Source organism: Crocuta crocuta, unplaced genomic scaffold (assembly GCF_008692635.1).
Source record: "Crocuta crocuta isolate KB4526 unplaced genomic scaffold, BGI_CrCroc_1.0 scaffold138, whole genome shotgun sequence".
NCBI lineage: Eukaryota > Metazoa > Chordata > Mammalia > Carnivora > Hyaenidae > Crocuta > Crocuta crocuta.
Window position 1 is genome coordinate 5,434,672 of NW_027532585.1, and position 14,845 is coordinate 5,449,516.

At 41.8% G+C, this 14,845-nt stretch overlaps 1 protein-coding gene across 1 annotated transcript in view; it reads left to right on the forward strand.

Annotated features, from left to right (window-relative positions):
• GFRA1 (GDNF family receptor alpha 1) overlaps positions 1 to 14,845 on the forward strand; it is a 206,645-nt gene that overhangs the window by 47,431 nt on the left and 144,369 nt on the right. Inside the window, exon 5 of the mRNA XM_077779525.1 lies at positions 14,656 to 14,670. Within this exon, the coding sequence (XP_077635651.1) occupies positions 14,656 to 14,670 (15 nt within the window). The remainder of the gene's footprint in view (positions 1 to 14,655; positions 14,671 to 14,845) is intronic.

Sequence of the window (14,845 nt, forward strand, 5' to 3'; positions counted from 1 at the left end):
TATGTATATGCTTAGTTTTATAGGAAATTACTTGATCTTTCCCCAGAGTAATGCTATTTTACACACTACCAGCAATGGAGGAGAGTTTCAGGTGCCATTTATTAATGCTCACTGACTTTTGGTGTTGAGTCTTTTTAATTTTAGCCATTCTGGTGAGTTCATAGTGATATATTATTGTGGTTTTAATTTGCATTTCCCTTATGACTAATGATGTTGGAAACTTTTCTTATATGCTTATTGATCATTTCTATATCTTCCTTTGTGAAGTGTCTGTTCAGATATTTTACTCACTTAAAATGTTGGGTTGTTTGTCTTTTTATTAGTGAGTTGAAGGAGTTCCTTACAAATACTGGATACCTGACCTTTGTTAGATGTAGGTTTTGTGAACATTTTCTCCCCAAAATAGCTTATTATTCATTCTGTTAATGATGCTCTTTATTGAGCAGAATTTTAAAACTTGATGACATTTAATTTATTTTTTCTTTTATTGCTATTTCTTTCAGTGTACTATCTAAGAAATCTCTACTTACTTCCAAGTCACTAGAATATTTTCTTATGTTTTTCTTTCTAGAAACATTATAGTTTTAGCATTTATTTATAGGTCTAAGATCTATCATGTATCTTCGTGTATGGTGAGAGGCAGGAGTCTAAGTTTATTTTTCTCTATGTGGCTGCTCCAATACCATTTGTTAAAGAGACTTGTCTTTCCCCATTGGATTGAATTGTCTCCTCTGTCAACAATCTAATGATGGTAAAAATGCAGGTTTGTTTCTGAGCTCCCTATTCTGCTCTATTGATTGACTTGTCTGTTTTAATGCCAATAACACTCTGTGTTGATTACTCGGGCTTTATTATATGTCTTGAAGTCGAGTGGTGTCAGTCCTCGGACTTTGCCTTTTTCTTTTCTTTCTTTCTTTTTTTTTTTTTTTAAAGATAATTGGCTATCCTAGATACCTGTGTTTCTTACAAATTTTAGAATTGGCTTATCATTTCCTACAAAAAGTCTGGTGGAATTACTATTGGGATCCTGTAGGATCTCCAGATCAATTTGGGGAGAACCAATACCTTGCCAGTATCGAGCCTTCCAGTCTCTGAATACAGCATATGTCTCTGCTTCTTCAGGTCTTCTCTGGCCTCCCATGAACCCATGTTGTTTTCTCTGAGCCACCTGTCCTCCTGGTCCCACTTCTTTTATTTCTGCCTTTTGAGTTCTCCAGCGCAGGGGTGATGAGGGAGTGTCTTGCAATTGAGATCGCCGGTGGGATCTTTGGCAAATTAACTTATTGGTCAAAAGGGGATGAGGCTGGAGGCGCCTGGGTGGCTCAGTCGGTTGGACATCTGACTTTGGCTCAGGTCATGATCTCACAATTCATGGGTTTAAGCGCTGCCTTGGGCTGTGCTAACAGCTCGGAGCCTGGAGCCTGCTTCGGATTCTGGGTCTCCTCTCTCTGCTCCTCCCCTGTTCTCACTCTGTCTGTCTCTCAAAAATAAATAATAAACATTAAAAATTTGAAAAAAGAGGATGAGGATGATATTTAATTCACAGAATTTGGGGAGCATTATATTAAATATTTAGGTAAAGACCTTGTAAACAAAGGCCCAATAAAGTTTGGCTTTGTTTAGGACTGCTCTTCACGATCCAACTCAGCTTGTATCTGGTCCATGAAGTCCCATTCTTGAAATTTCTCTTTGCCTCACTGTGCTGTTTTATTCTCCCTGTAGAATTCAGCACTTTTGCCTTGAGTATGTCTGATGCTCCTCTTTATCGTTAGCTGTCTGTAGGATCTGGATTTTAGTTTCCTATAGGTCCACTGATTGTTCATTATAGTGCATCAGCTTCAGTGATCATTAAAAAAGTGTCAAAAAATTTAAGTTTATTTTTTCTGAGTGCGATTACATCCATTATCTTATGTTTTCCTCGAAGAAGTAGTGAAGGCTGCTTTATCCTCAATTACAGGTGAGGAAACTGACGTATTTCAAGAGGGACTAAGTACCAGCCATGACCAGTTAGGGATAGAGCTAGAACTAGAAACCAGCTTCCGGACTTGAAGGATAATAACCGTGACGCTGGAAAAATGCACATGCATATATACATATCTATGTATATATGTATGTGTGTGTATGTGTGTGTACACATGTATACATGTGTTGTGTTGTGTATGTGTGAGTGTGTGTACATATATATAGAAAGTGTGCTTAAAATTTCTTAAGCTCTATAAGATGCTGGAATCCTTTTTTTTCAGGGCAAGCCAACTGCACAAATCCTTCATGAAAATGACATTTACATTTCATGACTGTGTTGAGTCCGTGAATAATATCGTACAGGTTTAAAAGAATCTTAAACTGCCAAGTGAACTTCCCCTTCTCTTTTTGAAAAGCTACTCAGTGGGGTATGATGTGTGGTAACAACATTTACTGCCTGCCGCTTCTTATTCACAAGGGTCAAAATTTACAGCCACACAGGTTGTTTGGAGGGTGTCCTCAGCTCTTGGGGTCCTCTGCCCCTGGGAAATGCCTGGTCTCACCACAGAAGAGCCCAGCAGTGAGGCCCCTCCGTGTGTGGCCATGACATGGGCCCACGAAGAGAGGAGCCGCGTTATCTACACCCAGCCTGTGAGTGGGTGACTTTAAAAAATGTACTGCTTTACGGAAGAAAGACCTGTGCTCTGAAAGATTCATGAAGTGCCTATAGTTCACATTTAATTACTCACTCCCACCTCTCTCTGCAAAATACTAGCGTTTATGTGATAGAGAGTGTGGGGCAATACTTTAGGGTTTAATGTTTGCTCACGTAATAAACATTGATCCTGCTTCCTCAGGAACAAGTACGACTAGGAGAGAATGAATGCCCCTTTGCTGGACATGTTTTCTCCTATAGTACCCCTGGGCTGTGTCATTCAATGCTTGGGGGCTGGTGGCCATGGGGAGTAGCCTTTTTGCTTTTAGATCCCAGCAGGTACATTTTATTCCTTTATTCCCTGCTTCTACTAAGTGCCATCTGTGTGCCAGGAGCTAGGGGCGCCTGGGTGGTTCAGTCGGTTAAGCGTCTGACTTCTGCTCAGGTCACGATCTCACTGTTTCTGAGTTTGAGCCCCGTGTCAGTTTCTGTGCTGACAGCTCAGAGCCTGGAGCCTGCTTCAGATTCTGTGTCTTCTCTCTCTGTCCCTTCCCCGCTCGCTCGCTCGCTCTCTCAAAAATAAATAAATATTAAAAAGTAATTAAAAAAAGGTTTTAGGGGCTGGAGGTGCCTTAATCCTCTAAGAGCCTCTGTGATTCCTGGTGTATTGGATGGTGATGCGGAGCCTTAAAGAAGGCAGCTCACTTTGCCGATGGCAGAGTCCAGGTCACAGCTCAGGCACTGGGACTCCAGAGCCCATATATGTCCTGCCTGCACTGGCTTCCCTCCTGTCCCCTCACCTCCCACTCTATTCTCTTCTTGAATCCTAGAAGGATGACAGCCGCATCAGCTGCATGCGCTTCTGTGGCTCCGGTCTGTGTCCTTGGGTTGGACTTTCCCCCCTTTCCCTTGGCTTCTTCCTGGAATTCTTCTCTTTTCTTCTGACTCTGCATCTTGTCCCCATGTCCTTATCTAACCTTAGCTGTTGCCATAAACCTACTGAGACGGTTACATTTGTTTTTTCAAAAAGGAGAATTTAGAAAGTTTTTAAAGAGAAAAGGCTCACCTGGGTGGTTTCTGCAGTTGGACCCCAAATCCATAGATAATAAAAGCAGAGAAAAAGTATGGTTGGGGGTTCCAGAAATAGAGGAGTTTAGACATGAAGAAGTATTATGAATGTGGCTCAAGTTAACTCTTTGTGGGTGTTTGATGGAATGAGGTACCTTAACTGTTGTCCTTGCACACATCTATCCGTTAGGTATTCATTAAGAGACAGTGTAGGATGGTGGCTAAGAGTTGGCTTGTGAAGCCAGACTGCTTGGGTTGAATCCCAGATCACTTGCCTCCCTGTGACCTTCAGTAACTTTAGTTAACCTCTCTGGACCTCTGTTTCTTTATATGTAGAATGAGAAAAATAATGATAGCTAATTTTTAGGGCAACTAAAAGGATTAAGGCAGTCTGTGTAAAGAACTTAAAATAGTGGGTGATCTACTGAAGGCTCTGAAAATGTATCAGTTATTATTAATGTGAAGATGTGTCTACTACACTCTAATATTCTGCCTTGGATTCTGGAACTCTACTGGACAGAACATCATGGTGCTTTCAGCCTAGCTGGAGAGAGAGAGAGAGAGAGAGAGAGAGAGAGAGAATGACAAGTGTGCACAAGTGCACCAGGGAGATGTGCAGGCGATTGGGGGTGCATAGCAGAGTCCCTAGGAAAGATTTCGGGGATATACAGGAAAGAGCCATAGATCTGAGAAGGATGGCAGAAGTTTTCTGGTCAAACCGTCTTTGGGACCTAGAACACTTAAATGGTTTGTCCACATTTGTGAAGAGGATTTATGGTAGATCTAGGCCAGATCCTGTACTTCCTGAAACTGAGGTGGGGCCAGAGTGTACTGTGGGGCCAAACCTCCTCCTTAAAGACGTGGGCCAATTTGCCAAAACATATTTACTTCCCAAATCACCGTAATCAGCAATGCTTGATGTTGAGGGCAGCTTCTCTGAACTCAGACTTTAATTGTCTCTGGCTCCTGGGAGCTCTCCTGATAGTAATTTGTGCCAAGACATCAGAATAATGATGATGGCCATTGTCTTATGTTTACTTTAAAGTTGTCTATCCTGGTAATGATCACCTGGCAAAGAGAAAGACTTATCTTGTTGGACATTTGTAAATATCTAGTTTGAATTTAGAAAACTGGGCAGCCAATCCAATTAAAACCTGGCTCTCGCCTGACCTGCCTGAGGAATGCATAAGTGATGAAGTTACCCAATTGGCTTGGAAAGAGCATCTTTTATGTTGGAGGGGGCGGGGCATAGAAATTGATTCAGGAAGGCATGAGAACCTTGAAGATTTTAGATGGCTGATAATTTATCTGTAATGGGAAAAATACTTTAGCAAGATAATATCTTGGGATAAATTTGAAACCACCAGCCATATTATGGATGTGTTTGTGGATGTATGTGAATTGCAGGGAATGAAAAATTTTTTTTCTGTGAATGTAATTTAGCGTGGATAAGATGACGAATAAGCTGTATGCAGTGAGAGCCCATTTGACATAATGTGTGTAATTTTAAACTTAAAACCATCATGCTTTAGAACTGGAAGGGACCTCAGAGATCAAACCAGTTTGTAGCTGGAGGAAGTGAATCCCAGAGAAGATGAGTGGTTTTGCCTCTAATGGGACCTAGAATCAGATATTTAGACTATTGTGTTTGGAGACTTTTTAGAACATAAGGCTTGATCACAGCAGGCTCATTTTTAGTATTTTTTTTTTCACCAATAGTGGGCTAATGGCATTGCTAATCAGAGCCAAACTGATTTCTTCCCAAAGGTGGACTGATGCATGCTTCAGCCCTTTGCACATGTGGATGCTTAACAAAAATACTTTCTGTGATACTCCCTAATTAATACTCAATTATGTAAGTTTAGGAAAATTCGAACAATATTATTTACCAAACTCTGTTGTTTGAGCTTTTAATATGGCTTCTATGATTTCTCAGTTAGCTGATTTAAAAGAATTCAGAGAAAGTCATGTATGCTTTTCAAAGAAAAACAGTGGTTGCTAGAGGGATTGAGTTTAATATAGTTTCATATCATAGAGGTTTTAATAATGCAGTCTAAAGTATTTGTACATGAATTCATTAAGCCCAGATTAGTCTTATTATAATTACTCAAAAAGTAATTCAATTTAGGAGAAAACATTTTAAATGGATATAAAATACACTGTTAGCTGGGAAGCCATACTGTTCTACTTTATCAGCTCCATAAAGTACTAGCAGATTTGAACATAACTTTCACAGTATACAGAATGCAATCATAAAAAGTATTATTCCTAAATCTATTTTTTTATGTTCTTTCAGTAGTTAAGAGCTTTATCCCTCTGTGCTAGGAATGAGATATACTAAGGATAGCATGTCATAAAAATCTTAGGGACTTACTAGCTTGCATTGAGTGCAGTGGCTTCCCCGAGTCAGTGCAGGCTGATCTGTTACAGGCATGTGGCCTAAAATTGATGTTGGTAGCACATTCTCTAGAAAATGTAGCAGGAAGCTACTTTGGGGCTTTAAAATGTTTTTTTCTTACTCACAAATACTAAAAGACGTTTACTGAGTGCCATGTGCCTTCAGAGGTACACCAATGACAGGCCAAGTCTTGGTCTTCGTTTCTAACATGATAGAAGGGAGAAGAGGCCTGGAGCAAGGAAAACCATAGAACTTTCCCTAGCCTGCATCCAGAGAGAGACAGAGAAGAAAAAGGAGAAGAGATACCAGGTCCACCTGCATGAAAGAATGGGTTAGTTTTTGGCACTGAGGGCTGGAGACTGAGGAGTGAGGTCTTCCAGCTGGTGCTTAATAACCAGGAATCTCAGGGCTGTGTTCAGTTTGAGCTGCCTGAGTGTGCCTGGGGGACACCGGGGGAGTCTGGAAATGGGCTGTGTGGCCACAGGGCTGCCTGAGCTGTCTGGCTTTGGAGACACAGAAAACTAATCACAGCTCCTGCGTGGTGCCATGAGGCCAAGCCGGGAGCTCTGGAAGAGCTTTCGCTCTGGCTCTGCTCCAGGAGAGCACGGACTTGCACCTGGATAGGAAGGGGCTTAAATGGCTTGTTGTATTCACCCTTGAAAAATTATTTAATAAAGCAGCGACACCCCCACCCCTTTTTAAGACAAATTCTTCCCAGAACTCCACTGTCCCTGGCAGAGTGGGTCTCAGTCCCACTGTATCCACACCGTCCCTACCTTCTTTGAACCCTAGGCCTCATGGAGCATGGCTTCAAACACGGATCAAAGCCCAGGGCAGGGCTGTGTCAACCCTTTACATGGTGGCCTTGAGAAATAATGACAGGTCCAGAAGAGACAGGCAACGTCAGAGGGATGAGTGGCGCCAAAGAGAAAGACCAGGCCCTGACTCTCTGAAATTTCTGGGTTTTAATCACAACCCTTTAGATCATGAGGATGTTATTGGATATTGGTGTCTGATATCGAACATTAAAAATAATTCATTCATTATGTAATATTTGGAAATTGCTTTTGAGTTTTTAAATGGCATATAGCTACATGATAAGAAGGAATTAAAACGATCATTTTATTTTAATGGATTTTTTCTCTTCTGATACTTTTACCATCCTATATAAATCACAAAGGCTTTCCAAATGGTAGGCAATCAATATATGTGTGTTGACTAATAATCCTACAATTTATAGAAATCTTTCTGAGTACTAGTTATTGTGCATTTTTGTATGCATTACCTCATTTAATTTCCATAGCAATTTATGAGGTAGCACAGAAATTAGCTATTGTTATTATCTGTGTGTTGCTGACGACAAATGGAAGGCTTGGGGAAGTTAAAATGATTTTCCCGAGATCTCACAGTCAGACATGGAACCAGCTCCGACTTCGAGACCTGAGCTCTTTGCTATCCTGTTCTACTGCTTATTATTATAATAACATTAACTTTCACTTATTGATCATGTACCATAAACCAGCTGCTATGTGCTAATAGCACATGTATCTGGGTTGTCCCTTTGAATTCTAAAAGCAAGCTTTACTATATCCATTTTCTAAATGAGGAGACTAAGACCTAGATGGGTTAAATAGCTAACCCAAGATGGCCAGGATGGTGGACTAGCAAGGAATGAACTTAGTATTATTTGATGCTAAAGTCCATGTCCTCTATTATGATTAATTATTCCAACTTGATCCTGATGATAGCTGCAGGGGAGGGAAGAAACTTCTCTCTTCCATCCCTGTTTTCTAGATGAGAACATAATCTATGAGAGGGTTCCTCCTTGGTTTCCACCTAGCTGAGGGACCAGGACCCAATCTTAGGTCATGGGATCCAGTGGCCATGATTATGCAGTAACTGGCACTACATCATATTTGGGAGAGAAGGAGTTAACCCAGCCTGGGAAGGCCGCCTGCCATTTTTGGACCTCAGCTTTGTCAATGTCAAGCACTACTACTCTGGAGTGCTGGTATTCAACAAGAGAGGAGAAGGCATTGATGCGCCCACTTTTCAACAAAGGAGGAATTCACTTCATTCACAGAGATTTATAGAAGTATAGAGTCTGAATTCTAGTTACTCTTCATACTTATGTATATGAAATCTGGTTTTTGAAATCTGGCAAGGGGAGAGCTCAGCCGATCTTGAAATTGATTTTGGTTGATGGCGAACCTTACCCCATTCAAGGAAGCAATGTTCATTTCAGCTGTTCCCTACGTCCCTCTCTTTGCCCCTGGTTAGTTGGGTCCCAGCAAAATTTACAGTGCTTTACTGTAAAAGCACTTGTACTTGAAAGAGAATTTTCTTTCTGTAGCTCAAACCACAGAGGACTCACAAGACAGCTATCTCCCCAGGTGAGACTTCTTAAATGGGAGTTAAGTGCATGCATTTTCAAGAAACTAAACTCTCCTCATATATAATTTAACCTAGAAAAGAAAGCAAAATTGAGAGAGTAGTATGATTACATTGTTTGAGAACTGGTAACTTTACCTCCCCCAGTCTTGTGGAAGTCGGGCACACTTTCTCTGTTTGGCATATCTTTAATGCTGTGGGGTGTGGGCTGAGTGTGATGTTGTAATAATAGTGAAGGTTTCTCTAACCATCGCCATGGACTGTGGATTGAAATAGTAAATTATTCCTAGCAGACTGACTGGGCGATGAGACTGTCATCCAGTTCTCCTCATAAAATAAAGCAATAGATAAATAAAGGAGACCCAACTCACTTAACCCGCGTGCCTCTGTGCACTGCTAATTATTAACCCAGGAGCAAGAGAGGGGTTCACCCAGAGTGTAGTTAAATCACTTTTAATAGAGGTAAACACTAGCATGTGGATGAGTAGCACTCAAGAAAGTTTTTAATCAGCAACGTTTAGGAATCACCCAGCCTAATTGCCATAACTTATTAATAATAATAAGTAATCTAGTCTTTTTATGGCCCCTGCCTCTGGAGTACTCGGTGCATTAAAGATCTCTAGGGTGTGAATTCTCTCAGTAACTGTGGGGGAGCGGAACAAGGACCTCGATGCTCATTCCTAGCGAAGGAAACTGGGTATCAAGGGTAAGAAAGACAAATATGAGTTCCTTTGTATTTTCTTCTCCCCACATCTGAGTCATCTTATACATAGCCTTTCATCTATCTATAGGACCAGCATGGCTCCAGGGGGTGGGGGTGGGGCTGGAGAACAAGCTTTCTTTGTTCCTGTGACTGATTGAGGGAAGTGAGTGTGCGCAGAGCTTTGTCTGAAGGAGTTTATTTCCTCTACACAAGTGTCCCTGGTGTCCTTTGGGCTCAACCTGGCTGGGTAGGTGCTGGTGACTCCCAGCCCCGTGCTTGTGTGATTTCCCACTCCTGGGGGAGAGGAAGGATGGCACGGAGTCTTACTGCCAGAGTGAGTCTTAACGGCAGCTGATGGGAGAATGTTCCTGTAAATTAGCCCTCCTGAACCTGCCCAACACTGTGGGTATTAAAATATCTCCAACTAATCAACAAGGAACTTAAGGGCAGAGTGTGTAAGTGATTGACTCCCAAATAATTCTGAGTGATTGGTTANTTGTGGGTATTAAAATATCTCCAACTAATCAACAAGGAACTTCAAGTGCAGAGTGTGTAAGTGATTGACTCCCAAATAATTCTGAGTGATTGGTTAGGCTAAAAGGAGAATATCTCACTCAAATGTGAGGCCTTTTGAGTTTTGTAAGTGACAAGTCCCTATGGTTTGGGAGTTAGGGGTGATGGACATGAACACCAGAGTACATGGTAGTAAGAGTATTTGTGTGGCTAATACCTTCTGAGGTCCAGAATTTGGGGGAGGTAAAATGTAGCCAGACAGCACAGGATTTATGGTCTCCTCACTTACTTTCTGTTCTTCTTCTGCCCATGAATCATTTGAGCTTGAGCCTGGATGGCTGTTTCAGTCTGGAGAAGTGAAACTTTAAAGAAGGTACCCAAGCCATTATTATACAGAGCAAAGAGCTAACTAATGCTAAGAGCAGAATGATTTATGCCACAGACTACAAAAGACATAAATTTAGAGTGTAAATTACAAGATAACTCATGTGCAAAATTGTTGCAATATTTATACTGGTGTTTATTAAAATTTACATTTGAATAAAAGGTGCAAAATGTAAATGAAGCTGAAAAAGAGTTTTTCTTTTTCTTTTTTTTAATCCGAAATAGCTTATACAAAATTCGAGAGTTTTTTTGGAATGAGGATATGAATAGTGCTCTATGCAGGTTTGTCTGCTAAAGCGTGAAATATACAATGAAATTGTAAGGAATAAGGTCACTAAATCCCTGCCTGAATTTCCTCCCTCCCTGCCCACTGATACTTTCCAGTGATTCAAATCACTACTGAATTTCTAAGGAAGTGCTCCCTGTCAAAAGACATGGATAGGAGGTTGAGGATCCGGGACGGATGTCAAGACTGGATCCGTATTTAAAAGACTAATCTTATTTCACTGATGTTTTCAAGGTTGGGAATTTTTGTCTGTATTCATTAGAGGAGAATGATAAATCTCTAATTTGTACTTTGCTAATAATAGGGATGAGCCTTTGTGCTTCATTATAGTTAAATGAATCTCATGTAGTCCTGGCTGAATCTTTCGTGCCATGTGTGACCTTGGGAAATATCTACTTGTGTGGGACTCAGTTTCCTCCTCTGTAATTTGAGGGGTTGGACCACATGAGGACTAAGAGAAACCAGACCTTTATATATCCCTCTTGTGTGGGCTCATACCATGCCAGACATTTAGGACCCAACAAGGTGATGAAGACCCATAATTCTTGTCCTCAGGAGCTCGCGGTCTATATAAATAACTAACCATAGTTTGAGCTATATTTGCAAAGTGCACAATCTACTCTGGGAGCAGAGAGGTAGAAACAGAACCTTCCCTCTCGGTGGGGATAGGCACTGAGAAACTTCACAGGGGCTGTGACATTTGAAGGCTGAGGAGGAGGGCTCCTCCAGGCGTGCAGGCTGGTCAGAGGGTGAGTGGTGTGGACTGCAAGTTCCAGGCAGCAAATGCACATGATGGGTATATTTAGGGAGCTACACACGGCCCTTCTCACAAGCTCTGGACAGTGTTGAGGCATGGCAGGTGAGCCGTCCATACACTGCGTTGTCAGAACTTGTACCAATGATAAATGACAGAGGTTAGAAAATAATAGAGAGCGTATATAAGTTAGGGCAGAGTTGAAGTTGTGCTGTGATAGCACCAATATGCCCATTTATATCCCAGTTAACTTTCGTGAGTGTGAGGGATAGGGTGGTGTTTTAGCCAATTCCCTGGGCACTGTGAGCCTGCAACCTGATGTACATGTGCCACAGTCTGCGTATGCCCTTGGGAGTGTGTGTATTGCATATGAATGACACCCCTCATGAAGCTCACAGCTATGCCAACGGAATGAAGACTTCCCACAGGTTTCCCTCCTTGCGGTCTGTTTAATCCACAGGAGTGTGTTTCATCTGCACCTTTTATGGACTTTCCACTCTCTGTGAACTTGTCAGAGCTGATTTTTAGCTCTTGGCAGCAAATTTAGAGGTTGATGATACAGTTCTTACTTAGCTTTTAATATGAAAATAAAGTTTTAAAATTCAGATTATAGATGTAAGGCATAGTCATTGTCAAAAATTAAAGAATACTTGGGGCGCCTGGGTGGCTTAGTCGGTTAAGCGTCCGACTTTCGCTTAGGTCATGATCTCGCAGTTCATGGGTTTGAGCCCCGCGTCGGGCTCTGTGCTGACTGCCAGCTTAGAGCCTGGAGCCTATTTCAGAGTCTGTATCTCCCTCTCTCTCTGACCCTCCCCTGCTCACGCCGTCTCTTTCTCTCTCTCTCTCCTCTAGAAATAAATAAAAATATTAAAAAAAATTAAAGAATACTTACAGAAGATTTAAAAAAGTGACCCCAGATTCCATCACCTGAAGACAAATATTTCCATGATGATCTTCCTTCATGGAGATAAACGCTTGCTTGGACGTGCATAAGTGGGCCAGGATACATGTTCCTGTTGCTGTCTGATCTGTTTCATTCAACAGTAATCAAAGTCTTTAAATAACCACTTTAAATGGCTGCACCCTAATCTGTCATGTGGGGTATAGTATTGTTGGCTTGATTCCCTATAGACAAATAGGCAAAAATTGTTGGTTTGCCATCGTACACCACGTATGTGATGAACGCCCACGTAGACTTATTTTTTTTTCCTTTTTTTTTTTTAATGCTTTATTTATTTCTGGGAGAGAGAGAGACAGACAGACAACGTGAGCAGGGGAGGGTCAGAGAGAGAGGGAGACACAGAATCTGAAGCAGGCTCCAGGCTCTGAGCTGGCTGTCAGCACAGAGCCCAACGCGGGCCCCGAACCCAAGAACTGTGAGATCGTGACCTGAGCCGAAGTCGGACACTCAACAGACTGAGCCACCCAGGCGCCCCTGCGTAGACTTATTTTGTACCTTTACTTTTTTCATTAGATTAAATTGCTGGAAGTGGTACTATTAGGTCAAAGACTATATATTTAGCATTTTCTTACAGGAGTCAAGCTGTCTTCCAGGAGTTTGGTACCTATATCTACCACCCCATTAGCAGGGTTGGAGCAGGCTCATGTCTGGGTGGTGTGGTGTTCCTACCAGCACTGTATTCCACCATCAAGTTCCTAAATGAGAAATACGAGCAGACAAGAGTACTGTAGGGGTGGTTGGGAGGCAGTTAGAAACAGAATGAGCCTCAGTGCACATACAGGATGTCACAAAACGGGCATCTGGGTGGCATAGTCGATTGAGCGTCCAATTTCAGTTCAGATCATGATCTTGCGGCTCATGGGTTCGAGCCCTGCATTGGGCTCTGTGCTGACAGCTCAGAGCCTGGAGCCTGCTTCAGATTCTGTGTCTCCCTCTCTCTCTGCCCCGCCCCTGATTGTGCTCTGTGTCTCTATCTCAAAAATAAATAAACATTAAAAAAGTTTTTTTAAAGAGATGTCAGAAAGGACCTGGCGTATGCATGTATGTTCACCAAAAGACATGTACAAAAATATTCGTCACAATTCCCTAATTGTCAAACACTGAAAACTGTCCATCAACATTACAAAGGGTAAATAACTTAGGATATAATCACACAGTGGAATACTATGTAGCAGTGAGAATGAGTGATATGCTATGTGGAGCATGGATGATTCCCACAGTCACCATGTAGCAAAAGGCAGACAGTGTGAGTGCATTTCTATGAAGTCTCAGAACAGGAAAAAAACAAATGTAAGGTATTAGAAGGCATGCTAGTGGTTACCAGTAGAGGGATACTAGTGACTGTTGATGACTTTTGTTAGATGTATGTTTCCCAGTACCAGACATAGTGCTTAGCATATGGCGTCTCAAGTAATTGTTGAAAAAAATGAAGTCATAGTTTTCACCTTTTAACAGACTTTGACCTAGGATTAATAGGAAGATATGGTGTTATTAGTTGTGAATTATGTGTGGAGAATTCATACAAATGTTTTTCCTCTGTGATTTAAATTTGGAGCCTTAGTATATTCGTAGACCCTTCCTCTGTTTATTCTCTTGTGTGGTGGTGTTGCTTTTGTGTTATTTGTAAACCAGTCAGGCACTTGGTAGTGGGTGAAAAGATGGGTTTTGGAATCAGACGTTTGGGTCCAATCCCGAGCTGATTGTAGCCTTGGATGAGTTCCTACAGTCTCGCTTTCCCCAATCTGCTGAGTAAAGATGAGAATACAACCAACTCTAAAGGGTCGTTGTGAAAAATAAGAATATTAATTTTAATAATAACCACTGAATTCTCTGTTTGCTATGTGGTGGTCACTGATCTAAGCTCTTAAAACAGAGGACGTAATTTGTTTGATCTTTCTAATACTCCTATCTATTTGTGGTTTAGGAAATGTAAGGCACAGAGTTAGTTAAGTGTTGAGCCAGGATTTAAATCCAGGAGTTTCATTCCAGAGCCTAAGCTCTTTTTTTTTTTTTTTTTAATAGTTTATTGTCAAATTAGTTTCCACATAACACTCAGTGCTCATCCCCACAAGTGTCCTCCTCCATGCCCATCCCCCCCTCCCCCCACATCCATCAGTCCTCAGTTTTTGTCAGCATTCAAGAGTCTCTCATGGTTTGCCTCTCTCCCTTTCCCCCACCATTTCCACCCTTCTTCTCCCCCTTGTTCCTCCGTCAAGTTCCTCCTAATCCTCCTATACGTGCAAACATATGATATTTGTCCTTCTCTGAATGACTTATTTCGCTCAGCATAACACCCTCAAGGTCCATCCATGTTGCTACACATGGCCAGATTTCATTGTTTCTCATTGCCATGTAGTATTCCATGGTATAGATAAACCACATCTTCTTGATCCATTCATCTGTAGGCTCTTAACTACTGCCTCTGAGTTAAGGGAAATATTGTACAGAGGGTGCTCAGCGAAGTCAGCATATGTTAGCTGTGATTATCATCATCATCATTTGCAATATCATTATTAATATTTTTTTTCTCCTCTCTCTCTCTCCCCCCTCTCCTCCCTTGGTTTTCCACCCTCCTGGCAGATATTTTCCAGCAAGGTAAGTTCACCGTCTCTGTCTGCTTCGCCACTGGCTGTGCTCTTTTGGGGATAAGGGTATCCTCTGTGTGCAGAGGGTTGTGGGGCTTTGCATTCTCTGTGGGTTTGTCCCAGGGGCCGTAGAGGCACCAAGCCTCAGGTAGACTGAAGTGCCATTAGCCTCTCTGGACCTCTGC